General features: G+C 50.0%; 1 protein-coding gene across 1 annotated transcript in view; it reads right to left on the bottom strand.

Moving 5' to 3' along the window:
• Positions 1 to 502: 502 nt before the first annotated feature.
• Positions 503 to 26,726, bottom strand: part of BAZ1B (bromodomain adjacent to zinc finger domain 1B) — a 42,545-nt gene continuing 16,321 nt past the window's right edge. The window contains exons 8-19 of the mRNA XM_027668989.1: positions 24,219 to 24,357; positions 23,643 to 23,773; positions 22,788 to 22,899; positions 15,935 to 16,033; positions 15,342 to 15,519; positions 14,685 to 14,870; positions 10,664 to 10,811; positions 9,006 to 9,153; positions 7,230 to 7,348; positions 4,888 to 5,036; positions 3,161 to 3,264; positions 503 to 2,630 (exon numbers count right to left, since the gene is read on the bottom strand). Coding sequence (XP_027524790.1) covers positions 2,264 to 2,630; positions 3,161 to 3,264; positions 4,888 to 5,036; positions 7,230 to 7,348; positions 9,006 to 9,153; positions 10,664 to 10,811; positions 14,685 to 14,870; positions 15,342 to 15,519; positions 15,935 to 16,033; positions 22,788 to 22,899; positions 23,643 to 23,773; positions 24,219 to 24,357 — 1,880 coding nt within the window. The 3' untranslated portion in view covers positions 503 to 2,263. The remainder of the gene's footprint in view (positions 2,631 to 3,160; positions 3,265 to 4,887; positions 5,037 to 7,229; positions 7,349 to 9,005; positions 9,154 to 10,663; positions 10,812 to 14,684; positions 14,871 to 15,341; positions 15,520 to 15,934; positions 16,034 to 22,787; positions 22,900 to 23,642; positions 23,774 to 24,218; positions 24,358 to 26,726) is intronic.

Here is a 26,726-nt window from a genome sequence, read left to right on the forward strand (position 1 = left end):
AGCCCTGGGCCATCACCACCCCAGCCATGCTGTCCTGGGACACAGCAGGAATGGTCCTTGGTGCCAGCATGGCTGTGGTTGCAAAACAAACACCCCAACACAAGGGAAGAGATGTCGGGGGCAGCCAGGCCACGCTGGGGCCAAAGAGCAGAGACACCCCAGCTCCCTCCAGGAGTACCCAGTGCCACCCTGCATGGAGCAGGAGGACAAGTGTCACACTGGCAGCCTGCAGCGGGACAAGGGACCCAGGGAGGTGGCCATCACAAGGACTGTTCCCCTGTCCAGAGGCAGGCAGAGCATAGCCCTGACCCTGGTCCCTGGGGAGGGGGACAACACACAAGGCCACACCAGCAGTGCTGGAAGCTGACCCACTCTTCCCTTGCTCCACAGCTCCATTCTCCCTCCAGAAATGTGTGATGGAGGCTCTAGGAAGGCAGAGGTGAGACATCCCAGAGAGTCCCACACCAACACCAGGACCCGCAAAGGACTCGCACAAGCCACATTTACAAACACAAGTACATAATGTTTATTCTTAAGTTTCCAATTTATTACAAGTACAGCCCTTGGCAGAAACCCCCTCCCCCCAAATGACACTGATTTTTTTTAAAAAAAACGTACAGTTCCAAAGGTTCCACCGTGTAGGACCTGCAGGAAATGTTCTCTAGGAAACAGGACAAAACAGCCTCTGAAGGGACGTGCGAGATACAAACGTCAGTGCTATTCCATGGGGCAGGGAGTGAGGCTGGGGAGAGGGAAGGGGCTGGAAACCTGCCTCATCTGCAGCCACTGACAGCCCAGAACTGAAACAAATACCTGTTAAAAAAACCAACCAAACAAACAAAAAACTCCCAACCCTAAAAAGTTCACAAAACTAGGCTGCAATTCTAGGCTGCAGTTTGTAATCGATGGTTCTTTTCTTCTCAAATCCCAGGAGCTGCAACAGCTGCTTTTGCTTTTCTGTGACAAAACCAGCACTGAGCAGCCCCGTGGCCCATTTGTTCCAAATCGAACACTTCTGGGATAAAAAGTTCAAGCCCTGATTGTATGATCCAAACCTGTCATGATGGAGAGGGGATGAGAAAAGGTTCCTTAGGGAAAAGTCGGCATCTGGGGTGACAGGAGCCAGTGCTGGGCCGTGGCACAGGATTGGGCTGACCAGGGGAGCACGAGGGAGGGTGTTACTACAAAACATGGTGAGAGCGTGGCTGAGAGGGACTGGGACTCCCCTCCCCAACAATTCCCCTGCTGTAACTCCTGCTACTGGTAGGAAAATGAGTTTTAAAGAGGGGGAAAATATAAAGCAAACACGATTTTATATAAACTGTACATGTGCCAAAGCAAGACAAGGGTATCTTACAGGTGTTCTTTGTACAAGATCACAGCTAGAAACAAGCCACTTTCAACTAGAAAATTAATTTAAAAAGTTACACAGCACATGTTTCTGCTGCTCCCCTGGCCCCGGAGCTCCCTCCGGGCTGTGCAGACACCCCCACCCTCCAGTTTGCTGCTGGCACTTGGGGCATCCAAAGGGCTGCATGACCGTGGGCGGCTCCAGGTGAGCAGGGAGACTCCTCCTGGTATGTACAGCTGAGCTCAGAGCCCTCCTCGGAGTGAGACCTCCAGGGATTGCTCCCTGAGGAGAGGGGGAAGCAGGAGCACCTCGGAGCAGTTGGGATGCTGGTGAAAGCCGGCTGGCCGGACACGTAAGTGCTCGCTCGCCCCACGCAGCCCCGGCACCGGGGCTCGGCATTAACACCATATAAATATATACATACAAGCCCGAGCAGCCCATTGGCCTGATGGCACCCAGTCCTTCCATGGAGCAACATGATACCTCCCTGCTGGGCTCCCAGCACTGCCAGCACACAGTCCCACTGTGCTCCGGCTGCTCGCGGAGGGGAGGAAGCGGCTCGTTCCCAGGAAGCCGACGGCGCCCGAGCTGGAGTAGGCTTGGTGCTCCCCTTGCCCAGCCAGGCTTGGCCGGGCCCTCCCCTTGCCCTCCCCACCTTCCCCTCCTGGTAGGACAGACTCGTGAAGAGCTTTGTGGATTTTGCAGGAAGCAGTAAGTCATCTCTGCTCAATGGATGACCAAATACTCGAGGAAATTGCAGAAAAATTAAAACTAGGACGGGCCAAAGGGAAGGCTGGATTAATAGAGAAGTGCCTGCTGCTTCCCAGCTCCCTCCAGATAACCCATCCTGCTGCCCAGCAGCACCAGAAGGCCTGCTCCAGCTCTGGCTCTCCCCTTAAGTCTCCCCATCCCTCATTTCTTCCTTTTCCGCCCCCGGGAATGTTCGAGGGGCTCTGACTCACTGTCCCCTTCCTGCTCCTCCAGTCCCTGGCCCCTGGCAGAGAGCTGCTTGCGTTTCCTGCGCACATACGTGTGGCCTGGTAGGTGTTTGTGCACCATGTCAATCAAACACTGCTCTGTCTTCTCCAGGCAGGACAGTACGTGACTCCCGTTCTGGTTGTAGCGCTCGGCGTTGGAGAACACCTGCTTCATGTCGGACAGGAACTCCTGCACGGAGCGGTAGTTGCCACAGGAGCACTTGTTCTGCATAGTCTGGAAGTCCATGGGGTTGCTGATGACCTCAAAGTAGTCTTCAGCTTCCTCCGTGGTCACTGGCTCCCTGCCGAAGGAAGGGCCACAGGGATAGGAGGGGAATGCCAGCTCTGGCCATGCAGTGCCAGGCTGCAGAGGAAGGGGGTCCCCCCACTCCTTCACCTGCACCCCCACAGTGCTGCAACAAGCCCAAGCAGCACCTCAACAGCCCCACAGACATAACAGCCCCATGGCACAGTGATGGGAAGGACAGGAGCCCCAGGAGCCAGTCCAGGCACAGGGCAGGTCCATAAACTCCCTCAGCGCTCCAAAAATCCTGGGGGCTGTGGAGAGCACCCACCCTGCCAACTTCAGCCCCCTGCCCAGTACCCTCTGCTCCACCACCTCAGAAGGGCCCCGTGTCTTCAGTCCAGCCAAAGACTAAGAACATGGTGGTTTCTTCTGGGGCAGCTCCTTCCCAGCCATAACTTGCTTTTGGAATCCCAAGTCTCCCAAGTGGATCTGGCAGGACGGTGGCATGACCAGCCCACACCCCCGCACTGCCCATGGCCAGTCCTGCCTGTGGGGGAGGAGGAGGAGGAGGCCACCTGCCCTCACCTGAAGGGCCAGCTAAAGCGGTACTTGATCAGCTTGCCCAGGATTTCCTCACACTTCTGCAGCTCGAGGCTCTGGCGACGCGCCGTCCTCTTCGTCTGAAGGACCTGCCCACACAAAGGATGCTGTAAAAGGAGGGAACCACTACAGGTTTTGGAGTTCAGCAAACAGCTCTGAGGCCAAAGGAGCCGGTTCTTAGCACAGGAAGGACATTTCTTTCCTGTCAGGGTGGGGAGGCCCTGGCACAGGTTGCCCAGAGAAGCTGTGGCTGCTCCACCCCTGCAAGTGTCCAAGGCCAGGTTGGAGCAACCTGGGATAGTGGAAGGTGTCCTTGCCCATGGCAAGGGGTTGGAACAAGCTGAGCTTTAAGGTGCCTTACAATCCAGGTCATTCTATGGTTATGCAGTTTGAGTTCCAGGATGGGAGTCCCATCCATGAGCTTGGGGGGAACAGCTCAAAGGAACAAGGCTTTCCTCCAGGGACAGGAGGCTTTTTCAAGGTAAGTTCAAAGACAACATGGTCTCAACAAGCAGCCAAAAAATAAATGCCAGCAAATGGAGAGTGTGAATTCCCTGTCCCTCCTTTCTCCAAGGCAGCACCCAAGGCAGAGGGAGAAGCACTTGTGCTGCCGTTCTGCCACGGCAGAGCTGACTGTGCCATTTCAAATCCCGGGGAGCAGCTGGTGCCCAGAGCGTTGCTGTCTCTGCACAGGCTCAGCACAAGGTCAGCCCGGGGACCTGCCACAGATCACCCCCAGCACAGGGACACCCCCTCAGCTCTAAGGGCACAGCTCGTGGAATGTTGCTGCTGAGGGGATGCAGGATGACAGGAAGGCTCCACAACACAGAGCACTCAGTATCCTGACCCAGCTCCGGCCTCTTTCCAGGACAAATGATAAGTCCTAGCAGAGTCCTCCACCCCAAGCCAGTATGCTGTCAGAGCTGTTCCAGAAAGATTTTCTCCACTGAAATATCCCTGTGGCAGCCCATGCTGGGCTTGCTGGCTTGGTTGCCCTCCAGTCTGACACAGCCCACAAGCCACCCCACACCCAGCATGAGCAGCAGTGAGCCCACAGACCATGAGGAAGGAGAGTGACAGGACACACCAGCACTAGTGCTGGCCAGAGGACAGATGGCAGATCTGCAGGGGCTGTGACGTGGCCGTGGGGCTGGAGTATCCTCACGTATCCCCCGTGGTGTGTCCCTCCCCAGGGACAGACACTGCAGCTCCCCCCACCCAGCATGCACAGACTGCTCTGTGCAGGAGCGTATGGTTTTATTCTTTAAATGTCAAGTGAAACCTAAACCAGCCAAATTATGTCCTGGAGGTTGGGGAGTGACCATACGGACAACAACTGTCAGAAGACGGCCAAGGCTGGGGAGCAAGGGTCCAGCATTGCTGGCATTCCCTGGCCATCCAGGACCCCTCAGTCCCCCACCTCTCCACAGAGACATATGGATACTATTTAAAACCCTTTAACAAGCTGCAGGCTGCCTGCTACTCAAGGGGACAATGTGTGAAAGCGGCTGGGGAGGGATGCCTGGCATATCTGTGCTCCGTTTGCACCGGGCCCTTAAGGATATGCCTCCTTTGTTAACCCGCCCCAGCCCAGCCTGGGCTTCCACTAGGATTCAGGGTATTTCTCTGGGAAGGGGAGGGAGGAAGCGTGCCACCTGTTTGGTTTGTAACTCATGAAGTGAGCGGCCTCTGGGGAGCAATTTGGCTCTTACCAGCTCATCGATGTCTGCGCCGTTGACAGGTGCCGTGCGCTGCCGGGGTCCCCGGGCTGGGTTCAGTGCCTGCTTCTTCCTCTGGTGCCTTCCCTGCCTCGAGGAGTACATGGAGCCCTGCTTGCCCCGGGCTGCCCTCCTGGGCCTCACTGGAATAGATAAGCAGAGGGCTTAGAGCATCTGGGAGCAGAAACCACCAGCCCTCTACCCCCCACGCCAGGCTGAGCCTCGCTCACAGTGATGCCCACGACACCCGGCCTCACGCCAGCTGTGCTCTCACACTCTCTCCATTGGGCATCACCTCCTGCCTGAGGAAGCCATGACAGGCAACAACCTGCTGCTAAAGGGTGCTCACACACAGCAGATCCTCAAGCAGGGAGACCTGGGAGCTCCCGGATTGTCCCCTGCGGGACCTGGCGAATCTCCCCCTGCAGAGCCAAGTACTGAGACCCTGACGTGTCACTTGAGTGAGTGTCAGGGAAGCAATACAAGGACACACAGTTGTCTCAAACAGAAATACAACATCCCCTCCGAAAGCACCAGGAGCAGAAACTTGGATTTTCCCCAGTTTTTGGGGATGGGTGGTTTTCCAAGTGTTTCCAAGTGGCCCACACGGTGGGATAAGCCAGCTGCTAAGCCCCCCTGAAAAGGGAGCTGTGTGCTGGGGGAGTGTCAAGTTACCGCAGCCGGGAGCTGCTCCACGTGCTGCAAGTGGGAAACAATGGGATTTTATTCCCAAAGACGGGGGCTGCTGCATTATATCCCACAGAAAGGCACTTGCCTGTGCGAGCCTGCCTGTCAGAGCTCCGCACCGGCGGTGCTGACGCACTCCCTTGTCTTAAGTTTCTCCCTGTGTATCGGGAGAACGCGTTGGCCTTCCCAAGTCAAACCCGTTCCACCTGGTCCCGAGTCCTCGAGGCAGGCTGGATCCAGCAGGCTGGATCCCTCAGCTGCAGGCTGGGATGCAGCCCCGTCCCATAAATCACGGTGCCGGCCCCCCGTGCGAGGCGTGTGGCGGGGCCGCGGGACGTCTGCCCGCTGTCACTGCGCTTGTGTGTCAAGCGTGCGGCACGTGCTGAATGTCTGACAATCCAACATTCTGCGTTAGATCCCCCAGGATAAACGCCACCAGGATTAATGGGACTTCTCTATTAAAACAAAAGTTTTCCACGGTGACCTTTCCATGTTAATGCTCTTTAAAGCCAGGGGTTGCATTTAGCACTTTATTTTTAGTGACTGTAGCCCTCTTTTGCTATTGTTTGGAAACCTTGGCTCAGCTCCTGCCTTGGCCATGCAACACAGGCTGAACACACTCCAAGTGTGGACATGGATACGCCGCAGGACAAGCAGCGTGCATAGCTGGGGTATCAGTGAGCCTCCCTGAAACCAGAATAAAGCAAGGGAATCAAGATGTAGGCCTGGATGGAAACCCTCAAAAGAACATGGGATAATCCTCTGGGTCCCAATCTCTGGATTCCATCTGCCCCTGGTTAAGACAACCTGCAGTTAATGTTATGTCAGTCAAGGGCAGTTTGACAGAAGGCAAATGCTGGCAGTGTGCCCTTCCCAGATTGAGCTTTTCAGTGCAGCAAGTTGCCCAACTGAGACTGAATCTAATTCCCCTAAAACCAAAGTGGATACACAACTAAAGATGTTTAAGTGGAGAAGCAGCCATTGAGGAGTCTAGAAATCCCTCTTTTATCCCACCCAGCTGCTCAGGAATGCTCCAGTAACACATCCCAAGTGGTCTCTGTAGGCAACCAAAGGGTGCTGGTGGTCCAGGCCACACTACACCTGGAGCACTGTGCCCTCCCACTGGAATGGGCAGAGGAAGTGCTAGTCCTGTTTCAAGATGCCTCCTTGCCAAATCACTACAAGTCCTGCACTCAAGGGGCTATGAGCTGGTGGGAAGAAGAAAAGCAAGGAGAGAGGGCTGTGGTTAGAGCTCCATAAACATTTATAATAGTTTCCAGTGTACCAACAAACCCTGTAGGCACAGGGACTGCCAATCCCAGGAACTGCTGGTGCTGCTGCCCCCACTGCAGCCTCTGCTGATCCCTCCCAGCCCCTGGAATGGTGTCATCAGTGTCCCCAGGGAGTGACTGGGCAGCAAGTGAGAGCTTGCAGCAGTTTCAATCTTTGCTAGTGCTGACCCCATCACAAAGGGCCAAGGGTTCACTGCAGCTCCACAGGTAACCACAGCCTTCCCCTGGGACATCCTCCCACTGTTTCACCTGCTTTATGTGAGGAAAAGTACAAGTCCCAGATAGGATCAATACTTTGCACACTGAAGGCAGAAGGTTAATATTTCCTGTTAGTTCCCTGCATGGTCAAAGCCTTACATTTCAGTCCAGCAACTTCATAATCTTCTTCCTCCTCCTCTTCCTCCTCAGCATCTGGTTCATCAGAAGCTTCCTCACCTTCTTCACCTTCATCTTCAGCAGAATCCTCTGCATAGCTCCTAGAATAAGGCAGGTAAACATGGCTGTGGCACCAGAACCTGGGCATCAGCAGCCCTGGGCCCCCAGTGCTGTTGTGCTGTACAACAAACACCAGCTTGGCCCAAAGCAGTGCAGAGCTGTAGCTACAACTCAAAGGGCACTTCCCAGGCTGAATATCTGGGCTGAAAACCCCCAACAGCTGGATTGGGGTATTTTTTGGTGTTCCAGGCACTGTGACCACATGAGAGTGCATTTTAAGACTGGGATTGCTGTGGAATTATTCTTCCTTGAGAGGATGAGCTCCTGTTTTACCCAGGTCTGCAGGCTTGGCCTAAGGAGTTTCAACAGGGGGGCTTTTTCCTGCTGGAATATTTTCCCTATACTATTGGAAACAGATTGTTTTCCCTGCACTATAGGAGACAGATCCATGAGCAGAGGGTCAGGCTTCTCACGTGCCAAAAGTCACCCGACCTCCTTGCCCAGCCCATTCCAGCTTCTCACCTGTGTCATTCCATTAAAAACCAGGAAAAAACCCAGGATGCACAGGCAAAAGGGGACACAGGCAAAGCTGCTGTGGGAGTCTCAGTCCTCTGGAGAAAGAGGATCTTGAGCAACAAAAAGAATAAACTCCCACAGCACAGGGAGGTAAAAGAACTCCCAGGGTGACATTCTTTTCCTGCCTCAGCCAGGAGGAAAAGAGTAGAAAGCAGGTAACAGGACAGGTGTTCTCCACCTGATGGCTCTGGTCCAGGAGTTGAACAGCTTGCAGGTGACTCTGCCACATCAAAGTAACCATGATCTCAGGCCAGAACAGCTGCCTTTAAGCCCTGTCATTTCTGTACAAGCCTGAGGAACTCTTACACGGTCTCCAGAGAGTAAGTAATACTTTTAAGGCCATACACCACCTGCACAGTACAGGCTGGCACACACCTCTATTGTGCTGCTGCTCTGCCAGGGAGGCTCTGTTGGTTGTTTCTCTGTCAGGTGCCACTCGACAGCCTCACCTCTGACACACAGGGAGATGCAGCACAGTCACCATCAGCACACGACAGACACTGTAAAATTCTTAACTTCCAGCCTGTAGTTCAAAAAATAATCCAACCCCTTGCTGTCAAGGGGTAACTAGTCACTTCTGCTGAACGAAACAACTTTGATTCCTCCTCAAATCACGTTCTCTCTGTTGCACTATAAGGTGTTACTGTCTTGTTCAGGTTTATCAGGTCCAGAAGACCATCAGAGTGGCATTTTGTAGCCTGATTTGTAGCAGTAGAGGAGGGGCTGAGCTGCAGCCTGGAGTAATATCTGCTCTAAGTTACAAGAACACCCCAGTAACTCAACCCAGGGGCCCACAGCGTTACAAACTCCATGGAAAACCAACCCAATCAGCTGCTCAAAGGAAACAACAGCCCTCAGTGCAGCTGAGTTTAGTGGGTGTTTTGTGCATGTTTTCACTGCCAAACACAAGTTATTTATTAAAACTCCTGAAGCTGTCATGGTTCAGTACCACACAGGTGTTCTGAACATACAGCCTGAAAAAAAATCTCTTTTCTATCGTTCCAGTGTCGTTTTAACTGGGCGATTTCAAATCTTTCCAAGGGGCCCTGCTTCGGGCTGGCTGGGGTCTCATGGAAGCAGGGCTGAGACTGTGCAGTGGCAAAGGGCAGGAGGGTCACTCACCTGCCCCGGGAGCTGCGCCGGGCGGTGGAAGGTTGGCACGCCGGGCACTGCCACTCCCCGTCCGGGATCTCGTAGAGCGCCGGCCGCAGGCAGAACAGGTGGAAGGCCTTGTTACACTCATCACACAGGATCAGCTTGTCATCCTCACCTAGGAGAGGGCAGCTCACTTGTAACGAGGGCCACTGCCCTGCTCACCCTGAGGCAGAAGCTGCTGGAGGGCTGGACTAAGCAAGAGCAAGATGCAGAGTCCCCTCTGAGGGCAGGGACCCTTCCTCTGATGGCCTTTCTCAGAGACCTTTCCTTCTCCATCCCACCACGGCAGTGGAAACCAGCAGTGTTTAAAAACAAACAGAACCGATGCAAAGTCCCCTGCCCTGCAAAGATTTCATTGAGGCAAAGGCAGAAACCTGCCAAAGAGGTTCCACCCAGTCAAACACAGGGAAAGAGAAGTTTGCTGCAAAGATACCCCAGAGCTCTAAGAAGCTCTAAAGGCAGCTATTCTTGTTCTAGCCTCAGTCTGGTTAACCTGCACAGTATCTTCTTTCTACTCAGGGTAGCAAGCCTACACACAAAATCAGTATGCAGCAGGACTAGTCTCTCTGTGCTTCCCACTGATGCAGGGAAACAGGGAGACAGTCCCACGCCAGCTTTCATTTACTGAAGAGGAAAAAATAGAAAGTGCAGAGAGCTTGCCAGCACATCTCTTTAACTTCCCAGTTCCTAAATTCTGTGAAAACTACCACATCAGTCTCAGCTGAGATCTCCCCTTACTTCTTCCTAGAATTTCCTCTCAACAGCAAGTGGACAGTGTTGCCAGTGGTTTGGAATATCCTTAAGGCTCCACAGTGAAGGAGGATGTTGCAGCAATTCAGCCCTTATTTCTTTGAAGAGATGGATGGCAAAGCCTTTTGGTAAACAAAAGTGGCCCAGCACTCCCCCAAGCTCTGCTGCCCTCATTTCCCACTAGTTTTAGCAAACAAAGTGAGACAAAAAGCACGTGGGGAGGCAGAATGTACCACCAGGCTCTTTCCTCCAGGCTCCCATCCAACAGGAGAGGTTATGGTAGAACAAATACCAGCACCCTGTCACTGCTGACACCTCGTCTACTTCCCCCTCCACCCGAAAGACTCTAAGGCCCTTCATCCTACAGAGCACACAGAGAAAGTGGTCTCTTGTCACCTGTTTGATGACTTCCTCAGTTCATTGAGCAGTTCTGCTCCCACTGTGCCCTGGAAGCAGCATCATCCCACCTTGCTTTTCCCATAATAACCTTCCCAACCTGTCCTTGCTTGCTCCTTCTCTAAAAGAAGGGATTAACTGACAAGGCTCAGAGACCCAAAGACCATTCCAAAAATGAAAGCAGGGAATGGACAGTGGCACAAGTGTTCCCAGAAGGATTTGTAGATGACTTGTGTCCAAGAACCCTAAATATCCAGGGGACAGCAGCTCCACAATGTTCCGCAAGACCGGGGACTGGTTTCATAAGAATGGTTTAGTGGAGTCAGGGTCAAATGCTTTTGTGAGATCACTGCTGACTGTAAATCCTGACATTCAAAACTCAAAATACAGCCACAGGCACAGTGACAGACTCCAAGGGCACGTTGTCTAAGCAGGGCCTGGAGGGGTGACAGGAATTCCGAGGGGCAGGAACGCGTTACCTTTCTTGCGGCACACTTTGCACCTGGCATTCTCTGCTGACATGTCCCACTTGATGCAGGCATCCAGCATTCCCAGCAGGACGTGCATCCGGGAGAAGGTCTGCGCCTCCCGGATCGCCGTCTTCCACTTCTCCATGGCTGAAGCAACCTGCAGACAGACCTAACAGCTTACACACAGTCTGGAGATGTTTTCATATCCTTTAGCTGGGGCCCTTCCTAACCAAAGCTCGACTCCGTATTTCTTTCCTTCCCTGTTTTCACCTCAGCAGTCCTGGTTGTGGTTTATCCATACCCAGCCTCCCTGGATCAGACAGTTTGTTCCTGACAGTCCACCCCCTTTTGCATTTCACAGCCAGGCTGAAACAAGCTACGTGAACACCGCTGAATTCCTGCTCTGGAGGTCTAACCCAAACAATCAGCAGGCTGAGAAAATAAAAGGCAGAAATCTAGCACTGTAAAATGTGGGATTAAAGTCAGGGAACAGTTGGCAACCCCACTGAACAGAAGTGGATTGGAGTGGCCTGTGCTGCCCTCCAGTGGGTACCACAGAGGCACCTGAATATCAGCAACACACTCCTGGTCTTCCTGGTCCCTGAGTTGCTCAGGTGGAAAGGGGACCCTGTGCCATCAGCTACAGGCTTGTCCTTCTGGTCCCTGAGCTCCTCAGGTGGAGAGGGGACCTTGTGCCACCAGCTACAGTCACACTGGACAGGCATTTGGAGCCCCAAACGTGAAACCAGCGCTGAGACAGGATGACTTCAGCACATGGGAAATCCCAGAAGGAGCTGGGAGTGAGGATGACAGCATCAAAGCTGAGCTTTGCACCAGGGCAGCTGTGGGGCCTGCACACAGCAAGGCCCATGGGAACCTCACACCCAGTTCAGGAGGTCTGGAAACACCGTTGTGGTAAATCGGAAATGCAGCAGGACAGAAGTGATGCAGAGCTGTGTCCCACTCCAGTGGTAATCCTGTGCTCTACAACAATGAGGTGATGGCCCAGACATGACAGGGACATAATAGGACTCAAGTCAATGTTCTTCTACCCCAGGAGAATGAAAAAACAAACAGTGAAGTGTCAGATGGGAAAATCCAAACTCTGCAGCTGACAGCAATTTGGGAGCCAAACAAAACCCGGGAGTTTTGCAGAGTTGCACATTCTCCCCTGACTGAATTTGAGGAAGCACAGCATATATTAGATGCTTGGAAAAACACACAAACTGTTCTGAAATGCCAACATCCTTGCTGCCATTGATGGTGTGATCCTGGAGCCCAAGCCATCAGAGACAACCAGAAAACTGCCCAGCCCACTGTGGAGGTTACATAGCCCCTGGGCTATTTCTTTGCAGAACATTGTTGAGGTGCTTCACATACTGTGTAATTGATTTTCCAAGGAACTGTTCCATGGGTTTTGCTGTTAACATACTGGGTAACTGCTGGGCCAAGATAAATCTGCAAAAGCTGTTGGCAAGTTTTGCTCAGATATTTCTCCCCAAGCCTGTGGAATTTAACAGATTTCTAGCCTTGCTTCCCAAGCATCAGGAGACTGTGGCATTTGAGCAGTACTGGTATCAAGGGAGTTCTGGCTGCCAACTAGGCAAAATGGGAGACTGGAAGAAGTAACTGAAATCCCCTCCTGACTGGAGAGGAGCAAATCTAGCAGGGAAAACAAAACAAAAACCTCAAAATACTAAAGGAAAAGTCCTCAGTCACTTGTCAACAACCTCAGAGTGACAGAAAGCACCTTCTCTGGTAAAGGTGGACAAAGCCTCCAGCTGAAAAGGCTCTCAGCTGGGATCCTGAGCTGACAGAAATCCCTTGGAATAGCTGAAACTGGAACTGCTTGGTTGTGAAGCTGCTCTTTAAGGGATTGTCTGCAGGTAAGACTGACCCTCCCCTTGCAAGCACTGCTGAAAGCAGGTCATGGGAGTGATAACACATCCAGAACCCAGCCATGCTCCTCTCTCTGCTCAGGCTGCTGTCCTGCAATGTCACACTGCAAACAGGTCACATATTCCCTGGCCTATTCTGGGACAGTCCAGTGTGTTACCACCACTGGAAATGGGAATGTTTGCACCAACGGAGGCCCAGACTGATTTTCAGGAGCAGCCCTAAGCCAGGTCTCACTGCAATCCTTTGCCACTCAGCAGTGTGAGCTCCAGCCATGCAGCTGAGCCAGCAGGAACCCTTAGTACAGACAATTATGTCAGCAAACGGGTGCCTGCTAAGCCATAACTTGTTTCTCACAGGGAAAACGAGACATAACCATACCACAGGGCTGCAATTCCGTTCCTGAAGTCTGGAAGTATGTTGAGTGTGTTTTTCCAGTGTGGCTATGCTGTATTTTACCTGCTATGTGCTCTCAGTGCAGTTCTGGCTCAAAAGGCTTCATAATTCTTGGCCTACACAGCAGATTTGTCTTTACAACAGTCTGCCTGGCAGTCAGGGGTTTTCATCAGATAACTATATCTAAGAACTAGGCTGCTCTTTCAAGGTCATCTCTAAAGGTTTTCTGCTTTGGCAAAAAGAAAGCTCATTCCAGATAAACTGAGGCAAAGAAAAAAAAAAAATCCCTAAAGCAAACAAACCAACAAACAAACCCAACCCCAAAAAAGCTGAACATTGCACTGCAGAAATAAATGCTCCAGAGACAGTGGCACAACACCAAAGTCAGAGGGCAGATTCAAAACTGGCAATGCTTAAATACTTCAGGACAACTGAGGATTGTGAAAATTTCAAGTGTCTATCCAAATTATCCTGCTAATAGGGCAATCCCACAGCCTAGCAAAGACCTGATGTTCAAACAAGGGCTCAGCAGACAATGATAGGAGTTTAAAAAAAAAACCCAAACACAAATCCACACTAAAAAACTCACCCTCAGTACAAGTCACAGAATTGTGGAATGGTTTGGGGTGGAAGGGACCTTAAAGATCATCCAGTTCCACCCCCTGCCATGGGCAGGGACATCTTCCACCAGCCCAGGTTGCTCCAAGTCCTGTCCAACCTGGCCTTGGACACTTCCAGGGATGGGGTAGCCACAGCTTCTCTGGGCAACCTGTGCCAGGGCATCACCACCCTCACAGGGAACAATTTCTTCCTAATATCCAATCTAAACTTACTCTGGCAGTTTGAAGCCCTTCCCCCTTGTCCTGTCACTCCATGCTCTTGCAAACAGTCTCTCTCCATCTTTTCTTTGGGCTCCCTTCAGGTAAGCATCTAATACTTCTTTGTTTAAGTTGGGAATGTCAAATGTTTCTCCTGATCCAATTCTGATATTGCTGCTTCTGTTGATGTCAGTGATCAGTCAGGGCAGAGCACACTTTGAAGGGGGCAGTGGGGAAAGCCTTGTCACGGGGCACTAATGTCCTGTTCAACTTGGTGCATAGAAACTGCCCCTGAGCACAAGTCCCCCTGAGGGTGAAACACTGGTACAGCTCAACTGCCTGCAGGACCCTTCCCAATGCTCCTCAGCTCCTCTCCATCCCTTTGATTTGGAGGCATATGTATTTAGACCCACAATACCCCTTTTCCTCTCCTGCAGGCACACACAGCTTGTTTGCCCAGACATCTCCATGAGTGTCACACAGCCAACAACTTGTGTCTCCTCTTGCCTGACACTGGAATTTGATGTAAACCTCATTCCTTTGCAGTCACCAGAACCTCATCAGGTCTCTTTGTGGATCAAGGGCACCACTAGTCCTCTCTGATGGATACAAATCTTAAGTTCTGTGAAAATGCTCCATAATGTGCTTTTATTAAAGAGAAACTGTACAGAGGGAACTTGACCTATTTCCTGTCATAGAGGGAAAATTAACTGCAGCTCCTCAGTATTATTTTGATTTTCCCTATACCTTCACTCCTCAAAATAAACGGGGAACATCTGGCCCCTCAAACACCACACCCACTGCACTCCAAACCTGAAATGGGAGGAAGCTGCTCAGGATTTAGCATCCCATGAACTGTACTGTCCCTGCTCAAACAGTTCTATTGCAAGACCAAAACAGAGCCCTGAGGTGAACAATACCTTGGCTTCTTCTGCCATTTTCTTATCTTCATCTATCTCCTCAGCCTTGGCAATGTAGTCCTCTCCTTGGTGTTTCCTTCTCTTCTGCTTGGGGGCCATGAAACCTTGCAGAAACTTCTTCACAACCCCAGCCTGGAGTGCAATCACACACTCTCCAAAATCCTTCAGGCTCTCCAGTGAGTACACCTGTTGGGAAGAGCATATGATCCCATAACAGCTGGATGTCTCTCTGTGCTGTGTAGGTGGGTATGTCCTGCAAATGGACACCTGTGATAACCACACTACATTAGGCATCTACCACATCTGGTTATGGAATCAGCACATTGCTGCTGTTTCAACAAGACATGCTGGCTCTGATGTAAAAGACAAAAATCACCCACAGAGTTCTGCTAATGCTCCATAGAGAAGTCTGCTGCCAGAATTAGGAAATGGGACAAATGAGCAGCTGTGCAGGACGCCCAGCTCCAACACACCTACACCAAAAGGACCCTCAAGACAGCAAGGTGTCATCTTGAAATAACAGTTTAGAATTAAAAGACAAATGAGAAAACTGATTTTCTTGCTCCTCGTGTCTGAGGAAAACAAAAAGACTCCAGGCCTTCCACAGGAAGTATCAGCTCACACTTGTCTTGCTCAGTGCTTTGCCTGTGCACTCACTTTTGCTTCATACTCCGGTGTCACATCGACGTATCCCAGGCCTCCCTTCTGCAGCCGCGTCGCGACCTCGATCAGGTCACTCCGGAGGTAGTTCAGCAGCTCCTGGTTGCCATCACAGGATTTGAGGCCCAGGTTCTGTTTCCGAGCCAAATGGATGGAATGTGTGATGTCCTGATACCTGGAAAACCAAACGCAGCCTTTGAGTACAGAGCACTGCCCCTGGGCGGGCTCCAGGACAATGGTCTTCCTGGGGAGTTACGAGCTCCAGCAGTGCAGAACGTTCTGTGGAAGACACCTGAAAGCACGTGGCAGTTCTGGCTCAGAGTGAACCAGCACTGCCTTTGTTCCAGTTTCACGGAGCAATTTAAAGACTGACAGAACCTCCTCACTGATCGCAGCGTTACTTATCAAGGACCTGCAGTTACTGCCCAGGAAAACCAGCAATTTCTCAACCTCAGTGTCCTCCTCTTTTCAGCACAGGAATGACCAAAGCCCAGCCCAGGATGTTGCCCCAGGAATGGCAGGGATTGCTGTGCTGAGGACACGCTTTGCCTTGGAGAAAGCACACGGAGGAAAACAAAGAGCAGGCTCACTTTTTCTCCAAGCGCTCTTTGAGCTGGCTCTCCCTCACTCCTTGGGGGTGCAGGCAATCCAGCAGCTCATCCAAATCCTTCTGACTGTCACAGAGAAACCTGAAAGACAGAACATGCACCATCATCAGCTAAGGTATCTCTGTGGCAAGAGAATTTCTTCTTCTAAATGGTTCCCAAGGATCAGTAGGCAGGGATGACAGGTAACCTATATCCCAACCCCAGAGAGCAAGGTGAAGCACTTCCAGGAATGCTGGTAGAAGAATTCTGACTCAGGTTGGCCTTGTTTCACAGTCCCCAAATGTAGCCAATTCCAGGGTGAGAGAAAAAAATAAAATCAAAATAAACACAGAACTGATTTATTGATGTATTTTCCCCACTAGGTTTATTAAAACATTGGCATTTGAATTTAGTCATCTACCCCAGGGACTCCATTCACTACACTGCAGTTGGTTCAAGTGATCTGAATGTCATGTTAGATGCACTGCAAGGATTAACAAGCCCTGCACTGCACAGCACAGCACTGTAATCATATCTTCTTTCACTAACAAGAGGTCCCCAGATTAAAAAGGGGATGCCCTGGCTGATTCCACAACTGCTGCTGCTGGAGCTGTGTCCCTGTTCAGGCTGTGTCCCTGCAAGTGCACAAGTCCTCCTCTCTAAGCTCACCTGAACTTCAAAGGTCAAGTGCAGGGTGTGAAAACCATAGTCAGCAGCTTGAAACCTTCCTGCTCAGGAATCCTTTGGGACAGGGATGGCCACCAGCAGTTATCCCAATCTAAAAGGGGAACACTTCTGCAGAGTTCTCTAAACCAGGCATCCTCTCTGCAATTCCAAAGTACAATCATGTTTTCATGCTGGGTTGTAGATTTAAACTAGTTTTAAGGCAGCCTGAAATTCTGCTCTTTTCCTGTTTTTTTTTTTTTTTTTTCCAACTCTATTCTAGGATGCCACAGGGCCTCCTCACCTGATGGGGCAGGGATTCAACCTGAGCCTCAGAGCTCATTTACAGAAAATAAGACTAATTCCAAATCTTCTGGAAGAGGACTGCTCCTCAAAAAAAGGAACTCAAGGAATCAGAAAATCACCCTCACATGGAAACAACTGCAAAGGACCACTCTGTGATCCTGACCAGCCACAGAGAAGATTCCAGACCCAATTTTTCTTCTTGGGTACAAACTCAGATGAGCTGAGCAACAACTAGACAAAGCTGCTGTTCTGGCTCCTCTTGGAACACCAGTCTCCACAGTGCTTATTTTAGGCAGAAATACTTACTAAATACCAGATCTGAAAAGAAAATATTTTGTAATTCTAATGTGCTTGTTTTAGGGGAATGGCCTCACAACTTGCATTCAGCTAGGAAATTAATTACTCCAACAAAACATAGGATTGTTTAAAAATGGAAGGAAAATGGTTTCTTGCCAGTCACCTGCTTCAGTACATCCAACCCTCTGCACCCTGAGATCAAAACCCTTGGCTACCACTGTCCTCTGCATCCCTCCCTTTGAGAAACAGGATGGAGCAACTCCAGATTTCCTTCACTCAGTAGAATCTGTCACCACCTGGAAATGGCATAAACCAAGCTCCAAACCAGCTGCCCTGCAGATACCCAGGCACATTGAGATGGTTGCCCAGGTTATGATGGAACAACATCAGACACTGCTGGTGACAGATCGTGGGATCCAGCTGGAAAAATATCCAAGACAACCATGCCCAAGCTTTCTCAGCTTTCCCTCATGGTGGCAAATCAAGGGGGGAACTCCCTGCACTGTTTTGTCTTCCTGTAAAAAGGAAAAGGCACTGGAAAGAGTCAGCATATGGCACTTGGATTCTCCAGTGTTTTGGGAAAAGACAACACAAGCTGCTGGGCAGCTGCAGAAAGGAGCTCCCATCCTTTTAATAAAGGCAGAGGTAAAGCCCTGGTACAACTTTATCCCTGCTGAAAAGGAAACTGGAGAAGAAAAAAGAACATTTGCAACAGGTACTTGAGTCTTCCCCATTCACCCTGAGAGTAAGAAGTGGGATTTCTGGGAGAGGGAACTGTTCTCCATCAGCCTGAACTCAAATTTGCAAAATATAAACACACCAGAGGCACCAGCATTAGTCTGATTAGTGGCACTTGGCAACCACAGTTCCTGGTTCCCAAACTAGCCCCAGGCATTCCCTACTACCTGTAGGAACTACCTGCACCTCTAACTGGGGCTCAACCAGCTCCAGGCTGGGAGCATGGACATGGTAAGACAGGGCTGGTATTTTAAAGGGGGGAGGCAATAGAAAGTCTTTCCAACAGGGAGGGGAAGGCCTGACACAGTCCAGGGGGATGGGAAAGATGCCTTTGGGAGAGTCAAGACCAGATGGAAGTCTTCAAACTGACCTAAGAAGGGGGAAATCCTGACTGGTGCAAGGGCTTCCCACATCCCTAAAGAACAGCCTAGATTCTCTCCTGACATTTCTGGCAGCACAAGCCAGACTGGTCAGCAACCAAAAGAGAAAGGAAAAATGGCACAAGCACCGAGTCAAAAGGAGCTCCCAGTATTCACTCAGGCTGAGAATTCCTCCCTGTTCTCAGGCTACAAGGCTGCAAGGGACAGAGAAAGGTATAAAACCTGGACTAGGGAATGAAGAAATCGAGAGGACAACATCTAGAGGAGCCCAGGACCAGTACCTGCTCTGGAGGGTTGGTGGAAACAGGGGAACTCCATCTGTAGAGTATAGGCTTGAGAATGGAGTCTGTCAGCACCCACTCATGGTTAACTCAAATTGTCTGCTGAGGGGACCCGCCAAACCATGCTGAATTCCTAATAGATGAAGAACAACGGGAGTTACTCTGCAGAGATGCCACTGTTTCCAAAATTCAACTGCTTTCTGACCAGGATGAGCAAGAAGTCTCCTGCATGCTAACATCCTGCAAAGGCTGTGTGTGACCTGTGATTACTTGCAGGGAAGATCAGGATATACACAGCTCACAAGCACTATGCTATGGACAAACACTTCTTCAGGGACCATGTGCCCAGAAATTTTAAACAGGGAGATTTTTTAAATAAGCATCAATATCTGTGCAAGTGGGGCACAAGGTTAGGAATGGGACTGGGCCATCTGTCTGGAGAAGACAGAAGCAACCAAGTGTTTATGATTCTGTACAATGATTCAGCCTCTGCACTTTGAGGACAAAGCACTGGGCCCTCTTATTTTTGGGGGCAAAATACTGAAAGCAGAACCACTTCCTTAAGACACTGTTTTTGTAACTCTTGGCAGAAGTATGAAATCTATCTCTCCCTTTATCAGTATCCTACCAGCTCCCACCCCATCCTCGAGGAGAAAAGGGGCAGGACTGTGAAATACAACTATTCAGAGTTAATTTGGTATTTAATTTCAAAGTCTCATTGCTCTGAAGTATAAAAGGGTAAAGCTGAAGATGCTCTATGTGCACTGTGAGGCTACTCAATCCCACATCAGACACACCACTAGGAAAAGAGACAGACAGCAGGACTTAAAGCAAAATACAAAGAAATTAAACTTCCTATGCACGTGCCAACATCATGAGTTATGGTTGGAAGAGTCCTTGCATCCAAACAACAGGGCATGTAGACAGCCAAGGACTTCACTGTGGGCTCAGAGCTCCTCAGGCTGTCCAAGGACAACATGCAAAAATCAGCCAAGGAGGAGACTCTTCCATAACCATCTATGCTCAAGAGAGTCCTTGAGATGGGAGAGATCAATGACAATGGCCCCAGAGGAAAAAAACAGGAACAGGAATATGGATTTCCTCAGAGGGAAATTCTAGTTCCTGTCTATCCCCTGAAATAACAGCTCTCAGGCTGTCACTTGGCTTTTTGTGGAAGCTTACCTGTAAATGGTGGCAGCTGTCAGACAGGTACTTAGCAAACAGGCTCTTTGCAGCTCCAGAGCTTTAAGGAAAAGCCTTTCAGCTGAGGGAGCTTATTGCTTAGCTGCAGGCACGGCTTTGGGTGCCCTGTCAGTCAGGGAGAGGCAGCCAGCACAGCAGAGGGTGAATTAGAAGGGGTTATGTGTCCTTTGAGAAGCTGCCTCCGTGCCCCTGCTCAAGGCCCACGCCTGGCTCAGACCCTCCACCTGCATTACTGCACCTCCCAGCTGCCCTGCCTGGCACAGCAGGGGCACAAGAATCCCATGAACAAACAGCAGGTGCTGCAATTGTCAGCATTTAGAGTCCTTCCCAGCAGGGACTAAAAAGGACAGATATTAAAGACACTGTGGCCAGGCCAAGAAAATCACACCCGGCTCAGAGTCTGATGTCTGAGTGGCCAAGGGGCAGCACAGGGACCTGCCCCTCCAGATTGCAGCATCTGCTGGTTCAAGGACTTCTCTGTGTGCCAGGACAAGAACCTTTGTGCTTCCTGTTCCTCAGTGAACTCCTCTCTCAGCAGTTTGTCCAGCTTTGAGCAGGTACAGTTCACAGTCCACAGCAGCTGGCAGCAGTGAGTTGTGTACCTCAGCTGCAGCACTCTCCTCTCTATTTCAGAACTGCCATCTTCTAGTTTAATTTCCTGATCCCTTTTTTCTGTATCAAAAGAAATCCTCTGTCTTTAGGAGGCTTCCCCATTCTCCTCTAGCATTACTCTCCATCTCCCTGCTGAACATACAGGTTGGAATATTTCTGTAACTTCTTTCATGTCCCTTGGTCAATTATTCACTCATGAGAAGAGCTTCCCTCTTCTCCTAAGGCAAATCCTGTAACAACAGATCTGGTGAAGCAAGTTTGTTTCCCAAGGGAAAATGAAAATTGTTTTCCCCTTAGTCTGTACTTCAGTTTAACATCCCTTTTATTCTGCCACTTAGACTCAACCACAGGTTTTAAGTAGGCTTTCTTACTTTTAACAGCTTCCTTATCCTGACGTGAGCCACAATCAGGATGTTTTGTGATTGCTGCTGCTGGTTTTTTTTTTCAAGTTCCCCAAACCTTTTTCCTCAAAGGTAAGAGGCAGCATTTGCTCTGACCACCTAGTGTGGAAACTCTAAAGCAAATCTCTCTCAAAGTGTTTTAGGATTCTGGCTGCCTTTAAACTTCTAAAGAAGCTTCTTAATTCTTTTAGTTGCTCTCTTTTTCACAAAAAGGAGAACACCATCCATTATGGCCACTCCATACAAAACAGAACATAATTCAGCACTGAGTGTGTCCAGGACCTGGTTCCAAGAGCTGCTCCTCCCAGGCTGTGTGACTGGTTACTCCATGCAGCACTCCTGCCTCTGTCACCACTCTGATCTCTCTGAGCATGTCCTTGGGAGTGGCCAACCTGATAGAGCAGATCAAACACTGTGCTTTTTCAAGTTCAGCCTGGAGTTACAAGTTACAGGAGTTCTGTGTTAATTAACTCATCCAATTTGGCTCTATGCTGCCCTCAGGGTTAGCAATATGCACTCTAAATTTAAGGTACTCTTTTCCTTATAGAATTGGTCCTTCTCTTGGAGCACACCTTGTCATCTCTGCTCAACGAAGACCAAGACAGAGCAGGCAGTTAGGAAGAGCAGAGGACTTCCCTGTGGGTCATACTGTCCTCCACAACCCCTGTGCAGCACCCCAGGAAAGCCCAACTGCCTGAATTTTGGCCACATGACAAGTCATGTAAAGGTCCAGACTGAGAAGGGGGTGGAGATTTCTCCTGGCAGGATGGGGCAGAGAAGGAAAGCACAGGAACTCTGATCTCCTACACCTTGCTGCCATTACAGAAGGGGTAGAGCAACACAAAGAATCATCTCTCAGTGCTGGTGGCTCAGATGAATCAAGACATCCACAGATTTCAGCCTCTTTGACAGTTCCTGGTGGGTGAGCAGGAACATGTTTGGTAAAGTAGTTCTGACTGGCAACTATTCCTGGGAGCTGAGTTCAACTTCTATTTCTCACAGACCAAGTAACCCCACTCTGTGTGTCAGCAGTGGAGAACTCTGGGGAACAGACCCTGCTGAGAGGGGAGCTACAGGAGCATGTACTTCTCAGGGTTATCTAAAAAATGCAGAGTCCTCCACAGGCAGTTAACAGGTGAAGCTTAACCAGTGTTCTGTGGTGTGGGGACACTGCTGAGCACTCCTTAACACACAGAGCAACACTCAACACAGGAGAATTTCTTTAAGGACACTGGTAGGGCCAATTACTGGAGCAAGTCCCAATCAAACATGCTCAAAGGAGATCTGATTCATTTAGAAGATGTTGCTTGGCACTGGGAAGCATTACAGGGAGAACAGGCTGTCAGCATGAAAGAATAACTTTGCTAAGCTACAACTATCAGCAGGGACAAAAATTAATTCTATGGTGCTATAGGAAGACAAGTGGACACCACTACAGCCTGCTGGGAAGCCCAGGAATAAGACACTGGAGGAGATGAGGAGCTGGGGGAGGACTCAGCACATCTCACATAGTACAAGAACAGGAAGGATATAGGCCTGTCTCCAGAGACATCCAGGAAGACTTAAATTTCTTGTGCTCAAGGGCCCCATGTGTCACAACTCAGGTCTGCTGAAATGAACCACAAACAAAAACCCTGACACTGCTCCCCTCCTTTTTTTTTTTTTAAGTATCGCTTACCAATACTGGTAAGTACACAGCAATATATCAAAGCAGCATTTTACCAGCTTAATTTATACTGGCTTTAAGTCTGATTGATTAGGTTGAATAAAGATTCCACTGGCTCTTGGACTGGCTACCCTGTTAGCAGGGCAGTGATAACATCAGCAGCAGAGGCCTGGGGAGCTGCTGAACCAACCCAACTGCTCAGCACTGAAAGAGTAACAGCTTCATAGCAGGGCCTGGCAAAAGAAATGTGTCTAGACTCCTTGACCTCTACACTTTTGAGTATTTTGGGGCTATAAAGGCGTGTGTTACCATAGGTTCTGGCCCTGCTTGGGAGTGGTGGTCTCGGCAGGCAGGTCTGTGCTGGGCACGGAGCGGGGCAGTTTGGTCCCTCGGCCGTCGCTGCCTGTGCTCTTCCGCTTCTCTGCAAGAGAAAAGCACAGGCTCAGGTGGATTCCTGAGCAGCATTCCTGCTATTCCCAAAACATAAACCCCCAGTTTCACTTTTTAGCTGTGTACTGACAATGCACTTTGAGAACTGAAGGAGTTATAAGCAGCGTGTGTTTGTATTTCTGAGCATCTCAGACAACGGTCTGACGCGGATTTAAACCTTTGCTCATTGAAGCACTTGCTTGTTAATTCTCCAAGAGATCATGATGAAATCCTGCCCACTGGCTGGGGAAGCACATGGACAAAAGCTGAGAGGTAAAAACAGCTGGAAGCAAGTGGTGTACAGGAACACAGCTGGTCAGTATTTGAAAGAGTTCACATAAGAAAATATACCCATGGAGGGGCTTGGAATGATACAGCTCCAGCTCAACCAGCCACTGAGAAAGGTGACTGCTAAGTTACACCTGGATGAAGGATCTCACTGCAGGTCTGTCCTGCTCCATTCCTCTACATATGCCTGCTCTGATCCTTGTCCAAGACAATCCCACCAGATGATGGCTCAGATCTAACTCCATGAGCTCTCCCATGCAGGATTGCTGCAAATGGACTCAGTGCCAGCCTGTGATGTTCCAAAAGCAAGAAATGATCAGGACTGAAACCCATCTGGAGTGAGATTTTAGCAGGCTCTTCTGTCTCAAGAACTATTTCCACATACAAGTGTTAAGTTTCCTTTCCCAAACATGGATTTTTGCCCCCAGAGAAGCATGGTGACCATACCTCCAGGGCTGTGGTCCTTCTTCAGATCTTCCTTTTTCTGGTGGGGCAGGGTGAACCTGTAGTCTATACTGTCATGTACCCAACCCTTCTCGATGAACAATCCAGGAACCTCATCTGAGAACAGCCAATACCTGCAGGAAACACGTGTGTTAACAGGCCCCTGCCTCCTCTGCTGGCTGGTTACACACACAGGCTTTTATTTGCATTGAGGGGAGAAGCATCTGTGTGCATCTGAATGTACATGTGTCTATCTTAGCCCAGCTGAGAAACACGGAAAGCTTTGATTAGAACCCATTCTAAGAGCATTCCTGTGCAACAACATGGAAAAAGAAGAAAAGATGACTGTAATGAGGTTCCTGAGCACTGATGTCGAGTGATCCTGACCTCTATGGGAAGGCCACAGAAAGCTGGGCATGCACCCACCCACCACACTCCATGTACACAAAAAGCTCCCTTCTCTCTTCTCCACAATTCCTACATTCTCCCTCCCTATCTACCCTTTTCCAGATGCTGCTGTCTGACACAGCCCCCCTCCCAGGGCAGAGCTGCCAGCTCAGGGGTGTTTCCCTTCCCCACCTGTTGTGGTTCCGGTCGGTGCCCACCGGGGTTCTGCGCATCACCAGCTTGGCTTTGGCAATTCCATCCTGGAAGGTTTTCTCAGCTGCAGCTTTATGCCTCCGGATTCTTTCTTCCTCTGCTTCTTTCTCCATCCTCACTGTTGGAATTAGCACAGAGCAGAATTAGCTTCCCTTTGTTGTATCCAGACACCAATATTGTCTTTTATTTTACCACACTGTGGGGGTAAAAAAAAAAAAATCTATTGGGGATTTTAGTTAATATTCTTTGGGCACAACCATCCAACCTTTTGTTTTACTTTCCACCCACCATTCTAGAAAAAAGATCAAGAATTAAGCAGTCAAGGCATAAGGATGAACTGGGCTGAAGAAAGCCTGGATAAAAATTGTCTGGAGAAATCAGTCCTTATTATTATTTCCCATTGTAGGTAATGTGGGAGAACATTAAAATAGAAACCTCAGTCCTCCCACTCGTGACAGAAGTACTGAAATTTTAGTAGCTTTCAATATCCATGGCTGTGAACAAAAAAAACAGGGAAAAGAAAAATACAAAGTGGCCTAAATCCTGGCATCACAGGCTCCTGGCAAGAGCTTAAAGAGCAAAACATGTCCTTTCACATCTCTAGGTAAGAAGCAGGAAGCAAGGCAGCTTCTGCCAAGAATCGTGTCATGGGATCACAGAACTGTTTGGGGTGGAAGGGACCTTAAAGATCATCTCATCATCATCCATGGCAGGGACAGCTTCCACTAGCCCAGGTTGCTCCAAGCCCCGTCCAACCCGGCCTTGGACACTGCCAGGGATGAGGCAGCCACAGCTTCTCTGGGCAACCTGTGCCAGGCCCTCCCCATCCTCACAGCCAAGAACTTCCTCCTGTTATCCAGCCTAAACCTACTCCCAGTTTGAAGCCACTCCCCCTTGTCCTGTCACTTCAGGCTCTCTCCACCTTCACTGCAGGTTCCCTTCAGGCACTGTAAGGCCACAATCAGGTGACCCCGAAGCCTCACAAAGGAGGGTCCAAAGCAGGTGGAATGAGACCATAATGAAGGGGAAAGGTGGAGTGGGGCAGGCAGAAGCAGCACAGAGAGGCCACGTGCTGCCTGAGGTCCAGGGATGAGGTACCTTCTCGTCAGAACTTTTCCCAGGCTCCCTTTCTCTTGGAGCCATTTTCTGTGTCAAGCCAGGTTTGATAACAGTTGATTAGTAAATATCTGGTAAGGCTCTCAAGTCCTGCCAAATGTAATTAATCCTGATTAGAGGAGACCTGATGAAAAACATACCCTTGGCATTTGTTACACCACGAGAGCCAAGACTCCAGAGACAAACCCAAGCCATTCTGCCACCCAGCTCTCTGATTCTGCCCACGTGGGGTATGGTGGGCATTCAGGACACAGGGATTTTTCCCAGCCAGCTGCACAGAGCAGTTGCAGCAGGCACCACCAAGTGACAGGATAAGGACAGACACCTGACTTCAAGGACTTTCCCAAGCAAAGGACAGACACTTGAATTTATTCATTTGCCAAAACCGTTCAAACAAAATGAGAACAAAGACACCAAACTAGAGGGCTCCTGCCCACACCTCATTTTCAGTAGTGAAGGTGAGCTACTCTCAGCTGCACTTTCCTCTCTAGCAGGCTCCCTTAGCTGTACAGGCTTCCAGCTCTCCATCACTTTGGACAGCCTGTATGGGAACTACTCCTTCGTGGAGTGATAAGGCAAAGAACAATTAGTAGGTGCTGCAGTAACGAGGAAATGGAAGTGACTCGAATTTTACTATCAAGAAAATACTGACAATAACCACTTTATCTCAACAGGAACTTCTGCATTGGCTTCTTTTGAAGTCCAAAAAGAATAAAAACATAAATTTCTGCTTTCTTGAAGTGGTTTTAAGAGGCAAGCTGGGCAGCACTGGCTGCAATCTTGATGGGTTTGACTTGGAAGAGGTCAGAGCTCCCAGTGTACAAATGTTACCAGAGAGGTGAAAGAGAAACCTCTGACTGTGAGATGGTTTTAATCTGACAGAGAGGAGGTTTAGTTTGGATAACAGGAGGAAGTTCTTGGCTGTGAGGATGGGGAGGGCCTGGCACAGGTTGCCCAGAGAAGCTGTGGCTGCCCCATCCCTGGGAGTGTCCAAGGCCAGGTTGGACAGGGCTTGGAGCAACCTGGGCTGGTGGAAGGTGTCCCTGCCCATGGCAGGGAGTGGAACCAGATGAGCTTTAAGGTCCCTTCCAATCCAAACCATTCTGGGATTCTTGGTCTCCTAGAACAGATATTCCCACATTCCAGCTAAGGCACACAAGCCAGGCTCCAGGTGGGATGCTTGTCCCTCAGTTGTTTCAGAAATAACCAAGACAAGCTGTGCTGTCCATCTCCCTCTGTCCAGTACCCACATTTACAACAACAACAAAAAAATCCCTAAAATGTAATTCCAAAGTGTTTTGCTCTTCACATCCACACCCCTCAGCAAACAGCACTCATTACACAGACACACACGAAGTTTGGTGCTGCAAC

The sequence above is a fragment of the Corapipo altera genome, unplaced genomic scaffold (assembly GCF_003945725.1).
Source record: "Corapipo altera isolate COAL_440 unplaced genomic scaffold, ASM394572v1 187, whole genome shotgun sequence".
NCBI lineage: Eukaryota > Metazoa > Chordata > Aves > Passeriformes > Pipridae > Corapipo > Corapipo altera.